The 20,307-nt window shown below is 36.1% G+C and overlaps 4 protein-coding genes across 4 annotated transcripts; 2 read left to right on the top strand and 2 right to left on the bottom strand.

Annotated features, from left to right (window-relative positions):
* Positions 1–400: 400 nt before the first annotated feature.
* CBG02229 lies at positions 401–3,676 on the bottom strand (the record flags this gene model as incomplete). The annotated part of the gene is made up of 11 exons (XM_045238142.1): positions 401–552; positions 602–701; positions 748–1,104; positions 1,157–1,212; positions 1,261–1,327; positions 1,834–2,052; positions 2,099–2,185; positions 2,233–2,334; positions 3,124–3,470; positions 3,521–3,595; positions 3,643–3,676. The coding sequence occupies 11 exons, from the start codon at positions 3,674–3,676 to the stop codon at positions 401–403; spliced, it is 1,596 nt and encodes a 531-aa protein (XP_045092059.1).
* Positions 3,677–4,075: 399 nt separating this feature from the next.
* Positions 4,076–5,331, top strand: Cbr-che-13 (the record flags this gene model as incomplete). The annotated part of the gene is made up of 6 exons (XM_002639736.2): positions 4,076–4,123; positions 4,264–4,382; positions 4,429–4,588; positions 4,637–4,834; positions 4,887–5,020; positions 5,067–5,331. The coding sequence occupies 6 exons, from the start codon at positions 4,076–4,078 to the stop codon at positions 5,329–5,331; spliced, it is 924 nt and encodes a 307-aa protein (XP_002639782.2).
* A 1,005-nt stretch (positions 5,332–6,336) lies between these two features.
* Cbr-tag-68 lies at positions 6,337–8,673 on the bottom strand (the record flags this gene model as incomplete). Its single annotated transcript, XM_002639737.1, has 9 exons — positions 6,337–6,453; positions 6,926–7,085; positions 7,131–7,251; positions 7,301–7,399; positions 7,448–7,630; positions 7,675–7,833; positions 7,916–8,068; positions 8,373–8,521; positions 8,567–8,673. 9 exons carry the CDS (start codon positions 8,671–8,673, stop codon positions 6,337–6,339), a joined length of 1,248 nt encoding a protein of 415 aa, XP_002639783.1.
* Positions 8,674–19,408: 10,735 nt separating this feature from the next.
* On the top strand, positions 19,409–19,692 carry CBG02233 (the record flags this gene model as incomplete). The annotated part of the gene is made up of 2 exons (XM_002639738.2): positions 19,409–19,525; positions 19,573–19,692. The coding sequence occupies 2 exons, from the start codon at positions 19,409–19,411 to the stop codon at positions 19,690–19,692; spliced, it is 237 nt and encodes a 78-aa protein (XP_002639784.2).
* Positions 19,693–20,307: the final 615 nt, after the last annotated feature.

Raw genomic sequence — 20,307 nt, 5'->3', positions numbered from 1 at the left:
TTAGAAAAGGACCAGAAACATTCTTCTAGTTTATTTAGCAAGCAGTAGACTATCAGATGAAAAGTCAAATGCGTAGAATTTAGGTTTAAACTGACCTCAAAATCACATGTTGGTCAAAAAATGCATAGTTTGAGATGTAAGTACATAGATCAACGACATAGATAAACAATTCGAACAACGTAGAGAAGAAGTATCTCCTTACGATCTTCGTATCGTTTAGAAACCAGATTTTTTTCATGATCCTAAACACAGAATATTCCCATTTGGTTGACTTTAGCACACAACAAAAATCCTTCAGACTGAAATATTTACTTTTTAGATTTCAAAAAAAAATTGTGAAAATACTAAAAAATTTATCAGATAAGAACCCGTAAAAGCATAAATCAATTTCTCAAGAAGACTAGAGAGTACATCCATTTTCTCCTTCCTCAAAATCAGTGGATATCAGTTGATGAATATAAATATTCTTGTAACTCTTATATGTCACGAATTCGCTTGCCACATTTGTACACCTCAATCCTGGGAAAGCTGGAATATTACAGTACTCGGGTCCTGAAATATAAAAGTTTCTATAGAAAATTTCAAAAAAGAGATATTGCACCTCTACAAGTTCCTATATCTTTCATACTGTAGAAGATGCGATTGTAGCAAACTTCAATGAGTGGGTAATAGAGGGAAACCTTTGGAAGTCGAGAGTAAATCTGAAATATTATCGCTCGGATTAGTTTAGACTATAAGCAATTTTACCGCTTTCATGTTCCCATCTGACACTCTGTTCTTGAATTTCCTTTGAATTTTTAAACCATCTGATACGTTGTATACCGTTCTTTTTGTGGCATTTAAATGATACGGATCGAAGTATGGAGGATTCGAAATTTCTTTAAAAAAAAGAGTGCTATAGAACATGAATCTATTAGTGAACTCACTCGTTCGGTTAACTGTTGGGTAGTCAGGAAACTTCCAAATTCTCAAATGATAGAATGCGTTTACATCAACTGGCATCACTTTCTGTTCGTACCCTTCTTTGATTGAATAGGACCTATGAATCCACGTACTGTCAACTCTTTCCGGTCTGACCACCAATTTTCCCCATCGTTGCTCACCCTGAATCAATTCGAAGTTTTGTATCGAAACTGAATTCTTTGTAATGTTTTACCTTGAATTTAATGGATGATAAAAGCGATATAGGGGAATATAGAGCAGGAGTAATTGCTGAAAATGTTGGTATTGAAGAGATTGTTATTATGATAACCAACTTACAAGATTCGATTGAAGTCTGTGTCATATTGTATACAATTGCTCCAGCCGTTGGAAACATATTGAACGCCTATAAAACATAGTTTCGGAGTGTATGTCTAAACTATACTTTCAATGTCTAAACTATACTTTCTGTTATACTTGTAATCCGGGCCCGTAGTTTCATTTAGAGTCAACATATTTGGACCAACTAATAGAGATAGGATAAAACTCGACGAGTACTACAAAATCATATTATTTGGAATACTGTCTCTTGTCTATAAGCAATGTTATAAGCCATGAATTAGCCGGGCCCTGCTTGTTTTTTCAGCCCATTTTGTCTTTAACTTTGTTCATAGACACTGTGAAGTTTTTTAATAATATAACTTCGTAATACTCGCCAAGTTCTATCTTATCTAATTAAGTTAGTCCAAAAAACAGGTTTTTAAAAGAAACTTTGGCAGGGCTCGCGAACGTCCGCCAGGGCTGGGTTTAAAAATTTGAGAAACTAGAAAAATCGGCCCACAGTTGAGCATTAGTCAACCCTTTTAATTCACTGATCTAACGCTATGATCTTAGATTCTTCCTGAATCTTACCGCTGTAAATTCTTCGTGATAATTCTTTCCCAAAACAGGAACAAGAATATCATCTGGATCAGGAAATATGACAAATTCTGCTGATTCTTTGTACTGTAGAAGGCAATCAGTCATAGCAGAAGCTTGATTTCTGAATTCAAGTTCTGTATTTGGATCAAACATTGGAGAAGCTGCACGCGATTCTCCAATTTTGATAGAAGGCCATGGAGAGATTCGGGTCTAGAACTTATGAAAACCTTGAAATTTTTATCAAAAAGTAACTCACATTTTTATTTTCTTTTATTAATTTGAACAGATCGGTTATCATGGATCGAACATAAAAATGTAGAAAAGCGCCGTAATGGGAATATATCTGAAATAATGATAACATTCATTTAACAAAACTGGGAATAGACATACCTCAACAGTAGCCAGAAGCAGTTGCCATCTTTCATTTAAAAATAATGGAGAGAAGCAAGCGACAACTTTTCGTGGTGTTTGAAAAGGTGTTCGAAGAGACAGCTGAAATCAAGAATTTCAAATTTGTTGAATCAAATCCTTCCACTTATAATTTCTACGAACATCGTAGTTTTATATTAACCAATTGAAAACACAAGTTGCTGAGTCTTAGTAGGCACAAAATAGTCAAAATGTGACGAAAAATAATGTCTTTGTAAATCTAGTTCTCTTGTTTATCAGTTTATGGATTTTATGGGTTTTTCAGATTTTTTGAAGTGTGTGGTGTAGAAAAATTACTAACTCTATAAAAAAAGAGTTTGTGGCATATTATCAGATTGGCAGAGCAGTTTTTTTTCAGATAGACAGAACAAAAACTATTTTTCGAATCGGTAGTCCTAACCATTTGGAGATCCAAATATTATTACCGAAAGACCTGTAATAGAAGGGCCGCACACCGTCAAGCTTGAGCTCAATTATCTCAATTCTTATACAAGGTGTCAAAAATGTGCCAATTGTCAAAACACTTTTAAAATTATGATAAGCAATTTATCCGTTGTCATCTTTTTTATGTTTTCGACAGGAACCGAAATAAACTAGCTCGACGTTAAAAGTTATGGGCCCTCCTATTACAGGTTTTACGGTATTTTATTAGTCTTTTTATTAGTATTAAAGTTTTTTCATCCCAGTTTCCTCCGACGCACATCTCAAAGTTCCAACCCTGTTTTACAAACTTTCCTAGCCAAATACCAATATGGAAAAAGGGATATTAACACTGAGCAACACAGTAAAATTTAAAAGTTCTCGAAGGCCGAATTCATTTTGAAACTATCGCCTCCATTGAAAAAAACGCACCTCCATTCCATCTTTTTTATTCGTTGACAACTTCAAAAGTACATGATCTTCAGGAACTTGTCCCACAGCAATATAGGGAACCCATTTACAGAAAAATGGTATTTTATTGATAACCGGTTGAATCTTAAATTGTACTTCAACATTCCCTTGCATTGTCTCCGTGACGACATTCAATGTAGAATATTTTAAATGGAATACTTGAACGGAATTGAATAGAATTACTGCTGTACTCGGTGGAAAACTTTTCGAATTCTCGTAATATGTCGTCGACAAAACAACAATATCATCGTTCCGAGCTACATAATCATGTAAAATATGATTGTGTTGACGATCGAATATTGTGAGACCTGATGAATTTTGATTTCTTTAGAGTGTGTGCCCTTTAAATATGTAATACCTGCTAAAATAGTAACGGCAATTAAAAATCCAAGACAAACCACTATGAATATGAACAATCTTACAAACCGTTTGCCTGGAAACGTTTGTACATATTTTTTCAACTTCCTGAAATCAGCTAACCTTTAAAAATGAGCTGGCAACTTTCCAGAAACATAGTATTCTGCCACCTGCTCGAAAGCTTTAAAAAAAGGAAGAAATAGTGCGTTGTCCAGACAAAGGCAATAGGAAAGGAGAAGAAGGAGAAGAAGGAATCTACGTATTGCAGAGTTTCCTTTGAAAAGAAGAAGAAGATCTAGATGTAATCTTTTTTTCGGAAAAGGTGTCCATTTCTTCTCAATTGTCCCCTTATTCATTTCCATTCTCTTCTCATCAGATGAGCTTTTTAATGGAATATTTTGTAGCTAAATCTTTGCTAACTTGAGTTCAGCAAATCCTTGGGAGAATTTGAAAATTTGAAAATATTTATTAAAAGTAGAATTAAGAGTGAATAGTTGGTCCACTTAAATTGGTTATGTCAAAAACAGGTTGAAAGAAAACCGAAGAATGAAGACGGATGGAAAGAAAAAATGCCCTCAATGTTCGGAAGATTTCATTCAGACAAGTTCGAAAGCGCGATTTTTTTGAACTTTTGACACCGAAATTTTGATTGGAAATTTGAGAATATTCTCCGTTTAGATCACGATTTTTGGAATCCTGAACAAAAGAAAAAACACATTAATCAATAATAACAACATTTCACAGGGTGTTCCAGTTGACTTCACAGCTGCAAAGCTAAAATCTGGAGCCGGGGAAAACGTGATTTCAATTTTAAGTACTCTTGCTGATGCGGCTCTGGTTCAAATTGGGTTCCAGTGGCAAAAGTACCCCTCTTAAACTTATAAGATTGAAAAACTGGTCTGCTTTCAGAATGATTCCTCCAAAAGAAGAAGACGAAGATACAGCGGTTGATGAGCAGGACGATGACGATGATGACGTGGCAGAAGAGCCGACAACTTTTCTTGATGATGACGATGATGATAATGTCATCGAAATTGATTTAAAGGCGCAGGGATTGGTTACAGAATCGGTAAGTATTCCAAAGTTTTCAGATCAATGACAGTGAATAACGTTGCAGAAGAATCCTCTCCAAAGTGTTCTTCAAAGCACCACAGATTCGATTTCCTGGAAACAAGAAGTGGAGAGAGTTGCTCCACAATTAAAGATTACATTGAGACAAGATGCAAAAGATTGGCGTCTTCATCTGGAACAAATGAACTCAATGCACAAAACAGTTGAACAAAAAATTGGAAATGTTGGACCCTTTTTGGATAGTGTCCGTCTCAATTATTTCTTTTAAAGTTTCAAAAAATCCTCTTAATTTTCAGATGTCAAAAGACATTGGAAAGACTTTGGAAAGAATTTCAGTTAGAGAAAAGTCTCTGAATACTCAGTTGTCTAGTATGATGAGCAAGTTCAAAAGAGCCACTGATACAAGAGCAGAATTGAGGGAAAAGTATAAGTGAGTGGAATTAATGAAGTTATTGATAAACCACAGTTCTTTGAAGAGCAGCATCGGTTGGCGTGAGTTCTCGAACTGAAACCCTTGATCGGATAAGTGATGATATTGAACAATTGAAACAGCAAATCGAGGAACAAGGAGCAAAATCCAGTGATGGAGCTCCGTTGGTGAAGATAAAGCAAGCAGTGAGCAAATTGGAAGAAGCGTTGCAGACAATGAATGTGCAGATAGGAGCATTGGAACAATCGATTCTGAATACTTATCTCAGAGATCACTTCAACTTCAGTGCAAATCTTCTGAACATTGTCTGAATTGCCTGACCCTTTGACTTCCAATCGGTTCATTAATTATGATAATGTCATCTATAAAAAGTTAAATATAACAAAATAGGTTCCCTACTCCGAAACAAATGGCGTCTCCTTCTAGTCGTTTTCATTCTAAAAACGGAAGAAGTCATGGGCTTCGATTATTCCCGTGGGTTCAATTTCTCAGCAAAAAGAAAGTTTTGCTCTTATAGTTAGAGCTCTCTCCGTTTCTCTTCCCTTCTCTCACAGACACCTACTAACCTACAAAATTTTTTTTTCTGTATGTACATATGTGCCCTTGCGAAAAAGAGAAAACTTGACTAATGAGCATTGGGCGAGCCACCACAGAAGAGACATATGGACTTGCTCCGAGAGCAGCCGTCGAGTGCGACAAAAAAGTTTTTGAAACTTTCTATCTCTTTTTCTGGGCGACACACACTGATTGGGGCCAGCTGGAGAATTGGAGAGAAGATGGAAGAGTTGCGAAATGTTCTGGGATTTTTATAGAACTTCTGTATTTTGTGACAAAAAGAATTATCAACACTTCATTTGATATTCATAGAAAGCGATTAAAAGTGGATGAAGAAAAAAAAATGAAGAATGAGAAATTTGAAAATTCAGAATATGAAAACAAAAAAAAACAGAGAAAAGATCAATTCGTGGGATGATTTGAGAATGTTTTGGTTCTGGTGCTTGGAGTTTTCTGTTCAAAAAAAGGGAAATGGGACTATCAGTTGTTTTTGTATGAGACATTTTGACACCCGTTTCAAAGCGAAATTTAAAAGGAAAACCTATAACATTATATCGTGAAAGCGACTTTTTTGGTGGGTCAAAATTTTATGTGAAAATTGCAAAAAAAGATCACAGGCAACATGCTAGAAACAAAGAGAAAGTTTAAACGAGAAAAGGCGAGAGAGTGTGTGAGACGAAGAGATTTGGAGAAAGACACGGGGGATGAAGAAGTGAGAACTATTTATGAAAAAAAAAGAAAAAAAAAAGAAGTAGTGGTTCCTAGGCGAAAGACACTTCGTAACGGCATGGGATATCAGTTAGATATAGGCGGGAATAATTTGGTCCCCATCCTTTGCCAACTGATATTACCAGATTTTGTTGAGCCAGTGCTGGGTCCTGAAAGGGTTGCAATTTAGGATGTTTTTGGGAGACAAATCCAAGTGTTCAATATAAATTCTCAAAAATTTATGGATATGAACATTTGGACAAAGAACCGCTACTTTTTTTAAAAAAATTCGTCAAAACATCAATATTATTTAACCAGAAAGCAGTAAAAAATGACGACCAGATCCCTCAGAATTTCCAATTTTCCCAGTTGAAACAAGTGCGACAGTACAACCCTAGCGCGTTCAGACCGCAACAATTTTCAAGCGGTTCTTTGAAAAAAAAACTTTTTACAAAACATTTTTTTAATCCTCTTAAAAAGATCTTAATTTTTGCAAATCTTGACGCGCTAGGGGTGTACGGTCGTTCTGGTTTTAACTGTGTTTACTAGTAATCCTGGGGGAGCTGGGCGTCACTTTGGACTTTATTTTGGGCCCAGAAATCCCAGATTTGGAAGCTTTGGACGTGACATCAAGATACTTACCTTGCTGGGCCTTCGCACTTTAGTCCGTTCACTTGCAGGTGCTGATGCAGACACTTCTCCTCGATGTACTCGTATACAGTATCCAGGTGATAACCTTCGAAGAGTATCTTTTGTTGATGATACGTTTGGAGTCATGGATAGAAATAACGGCCGAGTTCCACTATAAAATTAAATTGTTTTTAAACAAAACTATTTTATTTCAAACCTATTATATAACCAAACATCTTCTGGATTCGTCGAGCCAATCGGATCAGCTTGTCGTATTAAAGCAAATGAGACTTCATTTTTCAAGTCCCAAGGACTACATTCTAATTGAGCGTCGTGGACTGGAGTTTCAGAAATTTAGAGTTTAAATATTTAGATTTAAAAAATCACCTGATTTTGATAAGACTCCCACAGCTGCAAATGCTCCGTGCAGCCATACCGTATCCCCGATTTGTTCTTTTCGCTCGTACCTCGTCATTTTTGCCCATGCTATAATTTTAAAATTGAAAATATAGCTTTAACATAAAAAAGACTAACATCGATTAGACTCGTGATGATGATAATGTATTAAATCATCGGGATCCTGTGAACTTCTTGAAGTACACGGAGGTGAATCATCTGGAACTGGAGGTGTTGCTGTCGGTACTGATGGTGGAGGTCGATCCGGAAGTTCACCAGACAGGATTTTAGGAAGTTTTGAAAATTCTGCATCGTGTGTGTCTAAAGAAATCATTTTTTGTAGACGAAAAAAGATGAAAACTGACGATCTCGATGTCGATAGGTGATGTGTCCGTTTCCAATAAGTGATGATCTATGATTGTTTTGATGGACAGAAGAGTTCTTGTCCTCCGATCCATCATCATCACCACCGTTTGTTTCTGGACGGATCCATAGAGCATAGTGATAGGGATTACAACATGACACTGAAGTGTTTTAAATTCATTTTTTAAATCAGATGATGAATCTCTCTTGTTCCTTTTATACTAATTGAAATAAAATACTCACCAGTGGCATTATTAATAGTTACTCGTCCAAATCTACACCAAGGTAGTGCTTCTAATCGATGAAGTGCTGCATCCACTTGTAAATCTTTCCATCGCCAAAGTTTACAACATAAATACGGCATACTCATTGGACGATCAATTTGAGGTATTAGGCCTGAAAAAATGCAACCTATGGTTTTCAACTTATGAAATTAAGTTGCCCATTTATTCAATTCTTATAGAACGCCATTCCTAACTTTTAATTTTGGGCCTTTATCTCAGTTTCTGTGTAAAATATCAAAAAGTGATCAACTGATAAAAGTTTTTTATATTATGATAAACATTTTGTCAGCTGACCTCTTTTTGATATCTTCCACATGAAACGAGATATATGTGCTCAAAGTTGACCTTAGTGTTTACGGTAATACGTTGGCTTATATTCTAACAGAAGTTCCAAACGCAAGATCCGAAAAACCTACCAGAATCTTCATCCGGAGGATCCTCCTCTACCCGTTCATCCATCGGAGGACCCGGAGCACAGGCTTTTGAATCGACACCATCACTCTCCACCGCTTTTCGTATCACTTCTACATCTTCTGCATCGAAGCCTCGCATCAATCGAAGAAATCTAAAAATATATGATAATCAATGATAAAAAAAAGAAGAACGGTACCTTCTCCTCGCCCTCCGCTCATCTGAAGTGACTAGTAGACGTCGTCGCCAGAGTCTCTCGACGTGTCGCCGTCTCTCGCTGAACACGCACCACATGCCACAATCCATCGTGGTGCATGCCGTGATGTGTTCGAATACACAACACTATCAGATACGGTTCTTCTATTGATGGAATGGGCTGGGATAGTGTGTGAAAAGGAGAGAGACGAGGCGACTAGGCGACAGATGATGGTATCCAGATGACCTCTCTGAAAATATAGAGATTGCACTAGAAGAGATTCAAAGAAGAAGAGCAAGGACCAAAACGATTCAGAAATTTTATGCAAGTTTTCACTTGAAAATCCAAGAAGTCCAGATGACTCCACCCACATTTTCGTGTAAACACCATAAAATAGGAGAAGAGTGTCTGTTTGAAAGAAGTCGTAAACACTTGACTAATACCCGGAGAGAAGAAAAAAAGAAGAAGAAGAAGAAGAAAGAGCAGACGGAACAAAAAAAAGTAAATCATTTCGTTCCCGTGTTCTTTCTTTTTGTTGTAAGACCTTCTTTTCTTCTTTTTGCCTCTTGCTCTTTTTTTGATTCACATACTAAAGAAAGGGTTAAAATATTAAAAAGAAGAAAAAGAAGAAGAGCGAGGTCATGGTCATTTTTTTCGTAGCTAAACGAACGGAGCAAAAGTGCACGGAGCCAAAAGAAACAAGAGAGAAAAGAGAGTGGATGTCGGCGTCCCTCTTTTGACGTTTTGGACGGACGGACGCGGGGACGAAATTAGCTGCCATCAATCACAATTTATAACCACGCAATATGAGAAAAAAACAGACGAGAGATGAGAACGAATAGGAGACGTAGACTGTTAAGAATCTCCTCATTTTTTGGAAATATAGGACAGATGGACAGTATATAAAGGAAAAAGGACTTGAAAGTTTCGGAATTTAGAAATTTCAGAAATCCTGAATAATTATTAAAAGATTAAATCAATTTTGGACTATCAAACGGGATACTGCTGATGATTTTGGATCAGTTTTCGATATAGTTAAATACCGTAACACCTGTAATAGAAGCCCCCCCCCCTAACTTTTACCTTTGAACCAGTTTATCTCGGTTCCTGTCAAAGATAAAAGAAAACTGTCAACTGATAAATTGTTTATCATAATCAATTTTTTATCAGTTGACACATTTTTTGATATTTTGCATAGGAGCCAAGAAAAATTAGCTGGAACTTGACAGTGCGGGGCCCTTCTATTACAGGTCTTACGGTATTTTACGGTATGTATGATTCAAATAGTGTTTTCGAAGCCGGTTTTTATCAAAACGACTCTCCGGTTATAAAAAGTATAATTTATCAAGAACCGAAAAAAACCTCCAGGGAGATTTTCCCACCACTATGCTTCATATTTTCTGTTTCTCAACTTCTTGTTTAACTTTTAAAACTTCCAATTGTTTTACTCTACTACTCGTTTTCTTTTCTTTTCTTTTTTCAAAAAAAGAGAAAAAGAAAACGCACTATGACTTCTGAGAAATGGAGAAGCAAGAATGGGGGTGGAAAAGTGGAAACAGAAGAAGGGAATATGTGAAAATGTTTCAGTTTAGCTTATACAAACATCATAACATTATGTTTTAGATTTTATTCGGAAAACTCAGAAGCTGTCAGATGGAATTAGAAAAATTCAACTGATGGAAAAACATAATTTGAGATCAAAATCATCCCTAGTCGTCCCGATTTCTTGTTGGTCTCAATTTCGGGAACTACAATTGACAAGGTCGCTCCAAAACACCAGCAGAATCCTTTTACAAACCTAGACGTATCCTTTTTGGCAAATATTCATAAACTGATGGAAATAAAATTTGTCGCCTGACTGTAAAAACATTCAGACAAAAGCAATTTTCAAGCGAATTTTCAAAAAAAACAACTTAAATGAGCCGAAAAAACCACAGGGTTTGAGGCAGAGAATTAGAGAAAACTACGAAGAAAATGGCGGTTGATGGGGGGGGGGGGGGTGACGAGCAAAAAAGTTTGTGAAATACGAAAAAGAGCGGGTGGAAGGGGGGTCCCTGCCTCCCTGCGACACCAAATTGGTGGGGGCGAAGAGTGTATGTGTAGAATGCAATGGCGGGAAAGAAGAAGAAGAAGAAGAGCTTCAAATCCGGATGGAAAGAAGAAAACGGAAAGGGTTGCGAAAAATTAGCAAGCTTTCTTTGTGGGTGGTGGTAGTCTCGTTCCCAAAAAAGTTTTAGTCGTCATCTACTTCCCCTTTTTCCAGATATTTTTTTTGTTGTTCAAAAAAAGACGAAAAGAGTATTTGTGGCAGATTCGGTTTTGGGAAGAAACAAGATTTGGGATGAACTGAAAATTTTGGATCTATTGAAAAGGGACTGGTGAAGAAGCCGGTGGTTTCATACTTTATGGCATTAGTGAAGTTCATGAAGTTAATATATAATCTCGGCTAACGGCTTGTGACTTCTATGCATAAAATGGACGGGTGTTAGGCTTTTGGATGGATATTGGCCAGGTTCTTGACCGGGTCTTGCCCAAAAACGGATTAATAGCGTTCTCAATTTCGAAAAAATAAAAAGTCTGGTAACAAACGTTTCTGGTCAATTTTGGATCAATAGTAAGAAGAATTGGCAGGTTAAATCAAGACTCCGACCTGAATTGTTACTTTTTCATCGAAATATTAAAAAAAAATAAATTGTTCAAGAAAAGTTGCAAAAACTCGAGAAATCGCTTCAAAATACAAAAAAAATTAAGAATGAGTCCGTTTCTGGAAACAGCTAGTAGGTTCTCGAATTATTCGGAAAATACAGCTAAAATTTAACTGAACTATCCCTCTTTTTCCCATCATTCATTTTTCTAGAAGTGACCTAGAATTTTCAGTTTTAGAGAGAATTCAAAAAAAAATTTTCGAGAACCATCTAGAAGAATACAAAATTGGGCTACACTCAGATTTTTCAAACCACTCGTACGATCTTTTTAGATCCAACATCGACGATTACTGTAAGGCTTGTAACAGAAGGGTGCACACTGTCAAGCTTGAACTAATTTTTCTTAATTCTTATGCCAGATATCGCTATTGTGTCTACTGAATTTTTGTAATACTATGATAAACAAATAATCTGTTGACAATTGTTTCTATGTCTTGGGACCGATACAAATTGGATCGAAATTAAAAGTTTGAGGCCCTTTTATTACAGGTTTTAATGTAATAGTGAGTTCATACTATATTCGATCCGTTCCATACAAGTCTAGCAACATTAAAAGGTATTTCGTAGTAGTCAATGGTTCTTTTCATGTTCCTTATTAGGTTTTTTTCTCGATCAGAAACGTTGCAAACTTTGCTCTTACCCCCCTTTTGGAATAAAAGTCGTATTGCAATTTTCGTCTTTTCACAAAAGGAAGTCAAAGTTTCTTGCGCTACTAACTATTTAAAAAATTCGTGCCAAGACCTTAAAAATAAGGGGTGGTCTGAGACTAGAGAAGGCCGCAAAATGGACGAAGAACAATGGAGATTGAATCGCCGAGAGCCTGATGGCTGTTGGCGCCGCCGCCACCGCCGCCGACGAAGAAGCAGAAGATGGCAGAAGAAAAATCGGGTGTAAAAACGACGATGGCGGTGGCGTCGTCGGAAAAAGGAGAAGAAGGAAAAAAAGAAGAATAAAAGCAGAGCAACAATGGACATGACAAAAAGGGGTTGGGGTGCGTGTATGTATGCGGTGACAGAGACATAGAAAGAGCCCACGGGTCCCCCCGATTAGTTGTGTAGTGGCTACCGGACGAGCTGAAGTAACACGAAAAAAACGTTTGCAAATGCAGGAAACACGTGTCTGATGAGAGGTTCGCTATTGAGACGGCTAGAGGGATTCCCCTGTTTTTTTCTGTTGCTCGGAATGACCTAAAGTTCTTTGGTGCACAAACGAAAAACCTGATCTTCCTAATGAAGGCAATGAGAACCAAAAGATCATAAGCTCAACAAGTTTTAGGTTAAAAACTGACCAGCCATCATCAAACCCCTACCGTTCAAAATAATCCCATAATTTAATTTTTTTTGAACAACACAACTAGAGTTCCAGTCTAGAACTTTCAGAGGTGAACGAATTGTGTTCTGTTTTTTCTCTAAAACATCAAATGGCTGTTATGCAACGGAAATCGTTTATTTCCTTTGAAGGAAGAGGAAGGAAGTAGAGAATTTTGGCGAGATTTCTTAGAAAATGGCCAGTCATTGTCTGTTCCAGGAGTCCTGGACCAGGCCTCAAAGAGAATTCTGATACAAAAGAATAATGGCTTCTTAGAACACAAAAAACATTTTAAAAGACACCATTTCGTTCAATGTTCCCTATACTGGCGGGGCTCTGGAGCACTGATTTTTTTTCCTAAAAGATTTTTCGTCCCCAACACAGTGCCAACTGTGCTTCAATTATCTCAATTCCTATGCAAGATATCAAAAAGTGGTAAACTGACAAAACACTTCTAATATAATGATGAACAACTTTTTAATTGACAACTTTGCAATATCTTTGACAGGAGCCAAAATAAATGAGCTCAAAGTTGGCAAGTTGGGTGGGCTTCTATTTGATAGTTCGGTATGTCAATCACATAAATTAAATAGAACAATCAGAAACACCAGAGAACGATCTCAAATTATTTTTCCTCCAAAGTTTCTGCTTCCTTCCAAATCAAACGTCATCCCTGCACGTGATTTTATTGGGTGCGTGGGAATAATTCAAGCGTTTTCTTATAATCTCGGATGCCTAGCTCCCCTCTCTCTCTCTCTCTCTCTCTCTCTCTCTCTCTCTCTCTCTCTCTATCTCTCTCTCTTTCTATCTTTCTATCTACCATCTCCTTATTGCTCATTCATCATCAGTTGTGTATTTTCTTAACACGTGTATTTTCTTAACTTGTCCATCAGCTTTTTCAAAAAAGCAGGAGAAGAAGAAGACGAACTTCTAACTTTGAGCCTATTTATCTCGGTTTCTGTGAATGATATCTACAAGTAGCAAACTAACAAAAGGTTTTTGATAACACAATAAATATTTTGTCAGTAGACCACTTTCTAATATATTTTACAGAAAATGAGATACACGATCTCAAAGTTGGGTTCTATTAGAGTGTAAGGTACCACTTTTTAAGATACTTCTGAAAGGTACCGTGAGGTAATATTTTTACTGTAGTTTTGGATTTTTGGTTATATTAACAGAAGTAGATCAAAACAGTTCAGAAATTGGAAACAAAGTTGTTTTTTTTCAGTTTTCAAAATAGCAACTTTTTGCAGAACGAAAAGAAGTGGCCTGAAGTGGCGGGACTAGTCAAGCCACCAAATTAGAAATTTATATTGGTTTGGGGGGTGGGAGCATGTGAGTTTTAGATCTACTCTCTCACTTTCTGATCTCTTTTTGAGATATCTCGTTTTTAAGACGGAAGAACCAGTTTTGTTCACATAAAAATCACATTTTGTACATTTGCATCTCATCACCTAAAACTACCGTATTCCTCCGGGATATATGTACGAAACGAGCTTCGTGTCTTTAGCAGTAGAAAGAAGGGGAGAAAAGCAAAAGAAGATGTGATTTGGAAGAAGCTTGTTCACTACAGACGGCATATCGAAAGTTACGGGTCCCAAGAGAATGGTTCGTCCTTCGTCCCGAAAAAGGAAAAGAGGACCACAAGTCGAAAAGTCAAAGTGTATAGGAGAAAGGGGACTTGTTGGTGCATCTTACACCCCCATCTCTTTCATGAGCAACCATCATTTTGTTTATAAAAAAAGGATCGATTTTTGGGAAGAAATGACACAAAAAGAGATTTTGGCGAAGGATGATTTCTTCTTGCGAATATAAATATAAACATTTGGTTTCCTTTGGCTTATTTTAGACCAAGGAAAGCAACAAACACACATTCAGATGCACTAGTTTTGAGAAGGACCTTCTAGAATACAGCACACATAAAATTGATGAACCGGAAAATTATTGTTATGTCCTCTTCTTCCTCTACCAGTCACAAAACCTCTCTGTCTATTGTTCTTCTTTTGGAAAGAAGAAGAAGTTTTCAGGATGCAGCACACACTTTTGAGATTTGATGAGTGGAATCACAGAAACAAATGTGATTAGTCCAATTGAGCAACTTTGGCATTTTTTGAGCTATTTTTGGCTTTACGGTGATTTGAGAATCGTAGAAAATGTCGGTTTCAAAAAACAATGGCTTCGATTTGAGATTTTGGAAACATTTCCGTTTGTATCTTAACTCGAATCTTTTACTATCATTGTTAGTAATTTTGCCAAGTATTCGAGTTCCAGCGCATTGAGAAACCTAGGTCATGGCCGTGGAAAGCCTTTCATCCGTGTCAATGTTTTCGGTTTTTCTGCTTTTTAAAAATAATTTTTTTAATTTATGCATAAGAATATTATGAAAATACATAACATTGCAAACATTTTGGTGCAATAAAAATGTTTAGTTGGAGTCGGTCTTACTTCTGTATGATAACATTTGTTTGGAAACGAAAATTGAAATTTACTGTCAAGAACAATGAAACAGTTCAAAACAGCCCGATGTATTATGATCAGTTGACTCAAGGTAAAAATAAAAGAAAAGAGACAATGTTCTCATAAAACATAGGGAAATCTAGAATTACAAGAGAAAGATGAGATGGCAAAGAGGAAAAAAAAGAAGAAAATGTAGAAAAAAGAACATGGATAACTTGTGTTGAGAATATCGGAGCAGTTGTTGTCTAGTTTTTTCAAAGATTTCGGAATTTGAGAAACGGAGTGAACATTGAAGTCTCAAAATAATCAAGACAGTAGGCAAGATATAAATATTTCTTTCAACTAATCGAACTTTTGTATAAACAAGAGGATCATCATATATGTTGACAGAGAACGTATTTCTATTGTATAACGAAGTTAGTAGAAAGTTCTGGATTACTGTACTCCAAGAGGAGAGCGGTGTACGGTACGAATTCGAACAAAATCCATTTTTTCAAACTTCAAAAGTTAACAAAGAGTGTGAAACTGATTTATTTAGTTGGGTGTTTCTGTCAGTTGTTGTCTGTTTGCAAACAAAAAAAATAGGGTCGCTGTTTGGGGGCGGAGAGATGAGTTGCCGGGGCAAACACGCAATTGAAATTCAATCCGAAAAGCACAAGAAAAAGGCAGAAAACGAGGAATAAGAAGGAGAAGAGGAAGACGGGCGGGGCAGTAGACAGGCAAAAAGACAACGACGACGACTACGACGGACCGATTATGATCTTTTTCCGGAAGCTCAAACAGAAGCGAAAAGTGAAAGGAAAGGAAGAATAACGAGGAGAAGAAAGATGAAGAGAGAGAATGAAAGCAAATGGAGATGGATAGTAAGATTTGGAAAAACAGTCAGACTTCGGAGCTGCATTGTGGATTACGACTGATTTTCGGGAAGCTTAGATGTTCAGATACTTTAGATAGGATAAGTTCGAATACTTTTCTTTTTACTAGATCCAATCCAAACAAAAGTTCTATCAGTCCAAAATTTGAAAACCCAATGCAAGCCGTAAAATCATAACGATCATCTAAAGCAAGAAGTTTTTAATTTCTGAAAATCGGTCATTTTGATTTAAGCTGCCAAAGACAAAAAAAAAATCTCAAAAAGGGTCTATTTCTGGAAACAGCAAGCAGGTTCTCGATTTATTTTTACAGCTGAAACTTGACTTAACTATCTCCCAATTTCTCCTCTTTCGTTTTTTCTAAAAGTGACTTAGAATTTAACAAAAACTCTAACGCAAAACCTCTGATAAAAGTTTATTTTTGAGGTTTTACTATAGTAAATCAATTTTTGTTGGTCTCGATGCAAAAACTTTAAATTAAACTGCCGAGTCTTATAGTTTTGTGCCTGCATCACTCATAAAAGTTACAAATAGGTCGAAAAATCCGGAAAAATCGCCGTGCTTTTAGGTTCTGCTGTATTCACTTTTCCGGCAATCTCAAAAACCATGCATATTTATATGTTCATTTTAGTTTTTATAAATGAATTCATAGTATTACAGCAATTTTTTAACAAAAAAGTTAAATTTTGTTCTGGAAGTAATTTTTAAAATAGTTTCCAACCTCTTATTGGTAACAAGTGTCTCTGGTCTAAAGATGGAAAAATTCAAAAATCTGCCCAAATTGATAAGATGGACATTGAAAAAACTTTGTCAAAAAGAATATTCTATAGGAAAATAGGAATGTGGGGAATTCCAAAAAATTATAAAAGTATCATCCCGAATTTTTTCAAAACTTTTGAGATGATGATTTGGATTTTGAGGAAGTTTAAGTACCGAAGTTCTGAAAGGGTGTGAAGTTTTTGGGTTAATAGTTACTACCGGTGATAAAAAAGAAACCGAGAATAACGAAATGGAAAATGTTGGGAACCTGAATTCTCAAAGTGAGAACATTGAATCCAGGAAAAAAGTAAGCGAAAAGGGAACGGGAAAAAGATGTTAGTAGTAGAGGAGGAGGGCGGGAAGAAGAAAAAGTAGTAGTCATTCCCTTCTCTTCTTTTTCTCTTTCTCTCTGTCTCTGGAACAATAAAAATGAGTGCTCAAGGGAGCCGGCGGGCGGATCTCTCTATCTCTCTGTCTCTATCTTTTAGAATGTCATCAGGCACAAAAACCGCAGGTGAGAGTCGGCGCTGCTTTTCGGATCACCTATCACTCATTATAGCACTTTATCAATTTTCCCACACCTTGGCACAAAGCATATCATCTTTCACACTTTTTTGCCTGCTCCACTTTCAAATTGTCATTTTTTGATGAAGTTACTTTAGGGTCACTTCTTACCCGATCCATGCACAGTGAAGAAATTTGTTCTGATTATTTTTGGTTTTCAATGGATTTCAATTTTCTCACCAGTTGTTCCCTTAACCTCCTGGCTTCCGTTTACAGTACCCGTCATTTTACAAAGAGAATTTGTCACTTCGTCAGGGACCTTTTTCAGGGTCTACGGAAGATTGGGAAATTTAACATTCACAGTTTTAGAAATTCCTAATTCGGATATTCAGAAATTCGACCAATTCGAAATTTCAAGTTTCAAAAATTAAGATACTCAAAATTTTGGGAATAATAGTTCTGAGATAAAAGAATTTGGAAATTCGGAAGTTTAAAAATTTCGTTTCTATATTCAGAAAAAAAAATGTTAGAAATTTCCGAAATTCTGGAATATGACAAATCCCGATTTTCAGAATTTGGAAAATTCAGAGTTCAAGAAATTCTGAAGTTGAGATATTGAGAAAGTCCTAACTGTTTCTTTAATCTCATTCCTGTTCCAAAAACTCTAGGAACCAAAAATTGTTTATTCAGTTTGACTTCTGAAACTCCAACAACAATTCCTTTGCTCTCTCGTTCCTCAATTTTCGGCTGATTTTATTAAAGAAAGTTTTATATTCAGTCGACAACAAAAGACGCGAATTTGACCCAATTTGGTTAGAGGCGCCTCTATCCTTGGTGCCTTCTTTTTTTCAGACACTGACCACTACCAACACGACGACTCCAATTATGGCACTATTGTATGCTTGTTTGTGATTTTGACACGATCAGAAAATAGAGAAAAAACTACAATTTTGTTTGGTTATAGTAGTCGTAGTAGTGGGTTTCGTCAGAATAAACAAATTGGGAGGGAGTTATTCCTGTTATCTGAACTCGAAAAATCTATGTTAGCAAGTGTGACCTTATTGGGTTATCGAGAAAAAAATCCAGCCAGCATGAAAAAATGTGGAATTTATAAGGGAAAGGGGGAAGATATAGATTATAAGTATTACTGTAATGAATATTTGTAGAGGTATAAATCGTTGTTGTAAGTATTCCAATGACACAAATCAAGAAAAATAAAGATATTTTAAGTTTTTGGAGTTCTTCGGTTCGGATCCAGATTAGTGGGAAATGACGAATCAATTACTGATGGGCCGGTTTTAATGAAGATTCTAGACAAAGTATATCTGATGGAACACCTTTTACGATAAGCCTTATCCGAATTTTCAGATATGTGTCACAATTGCAATCGTTAAAACTGCCTGGATCGTCATTTTCTTCTTCACTGTTCAACTTCCTTTTGAATACCAACGCATTGATTTCTTCCCTTACTTTTGCATTCGTCTTTTCATTGGTTTATGGTTGACCTACAGTGTACCGTACCATTTTTGGAAAGCAAGACAAGCTAAACCGGTTTCTTTGCCGAAGGTAAATAGTTCAGGTGTTAAGTAGTGTTTGATATTTTATACTTCCAACAGTCCGGGTCGGTCTTTTTTTCCAGAATTTTAGGCCCGATCTGTCTTTTCACAAACTTTTCGGAGTTAAATAATAAGTTTTTAAAGTATTCTGCTAAATAAAATGATTGAAAAAAACGGAGTGTCATAAAAAACACTTTTCCCAAAAAAAATCGGAAAATTTCTGAAACTTCTGATTTTTTTTTCAAATGGGGCGAGTCCTGGTATTCAAAGTATGTCATACTTATTGTCCCAACATTGTATTTGTCTAATAACAGACTTAACTTGTACTGATTGAAGAAATTTAATTCGAAAAATGCTCTATTTTAATATCAAAAGTTTTCAGAAAAATTCGAGAAATTTCAGAAAACCTCGACTGGACGTAACTGCACATTTTGTTCAACATCAAAACCCAGTCTAACCAGTCATTGTCGTACATGTGACACGTGTATCTACAGAAGAGATCATCATTGTCCATGGTTGGGACAGTGCATTGGAATTCATAATCAAGCAAACTTCTTCCTTTTTCTTTTCAATGTTTTTCTATCTACCGTATTGGTTCTCTATGTGGAATTTGAGTTTTGGGTGGAAAATTGGAAAACTTTTATGGAAGGATACGATTCGAAATTGCTGAATTCAGACAGCATGAAATATTCTATATTCACTGTTTCGATTACAATTTCTCTTCATCTTATCATGATTTCTTTTATTGTCACCTACGTTTTTCTCGTTTCTGGTGGATTCTCAATCATCGATTCATTGGTGAGATGATTTTTTGTTTTAAAATGTGTATTTTTGAAATTTTTTAGCTACAAAAGGAGGGAGCGAAGCCTATGTCATTTTCAATCATCCGCAAGAGGTGGAACCAATATCTAGCAGTTCGTCGCAATGATCCCATCATCAGAGTTCTCTTTGTTTCATCAGATTGAACTGTTAGAAGTTTAAATTTTAATTAATGTGTTTTTCTGTGATCTGATCTAAATTCAATAAAAAGTGTTTTATATATAAATTTTTGTCAGTTTTAAAATTGTTTAAAAAATTAAAATTTAAAGTCATTTTGTTTATTATTCTGGTGCAAAAAAATCAGAAGCTGTGGAAGAGAAACGGGAGCCGTGGCCAAACTTCCCACAACGACCACTACCGTAACCTAACATAATTTTTTTTTCCGAATTTATTTTGGTTTCTTACTGATTTTCGTTCTCCAAACAAGTCGGAAAATTATTTATTTATTTATTTATTACGACCTTCCGTCGTGGAAAAAAAGAGAAAAGGAATACAATACAATCACACAAAATACAAATACACGAATAACTAGACAAAACATGCTATTAAAGTGGAATAATAACACTATTTAAATAATAGCACATAACCATCAACACATACACACTTACAGAATAAAAAAGAAGGGTGGTCGAATGGTTAGTGAGGAAGAATATGAAGCATGCTTGGAAGCTTCCACATTCTTTCAAAGCTTCAAAACATATATACGTGAGGAAGGAAAATGAGACTAAAAATCCACGTCATTTTTCGAAACTTTCGACCCA

The sequence above is a fragment of the Caenorhabditis briggsae genome (assembly GCF_000004555.2).
Source record: "Caenorhabditis briggsae complete genome, chrI, whole genome shotgun sequence".
NCBI classification, from domain to species: domain Eukaryota; kingdom Metazoa; phylum Nematoda; class Chromadorea; order Rhabditida; family Rhabditidae; genus Caenorhabditis; species Caenorhabditis briggsae.
Note: the sequence above shows the minus strand (reverse complement) of the source record. Positions and strands in the feature narration are given on the sequence as shown.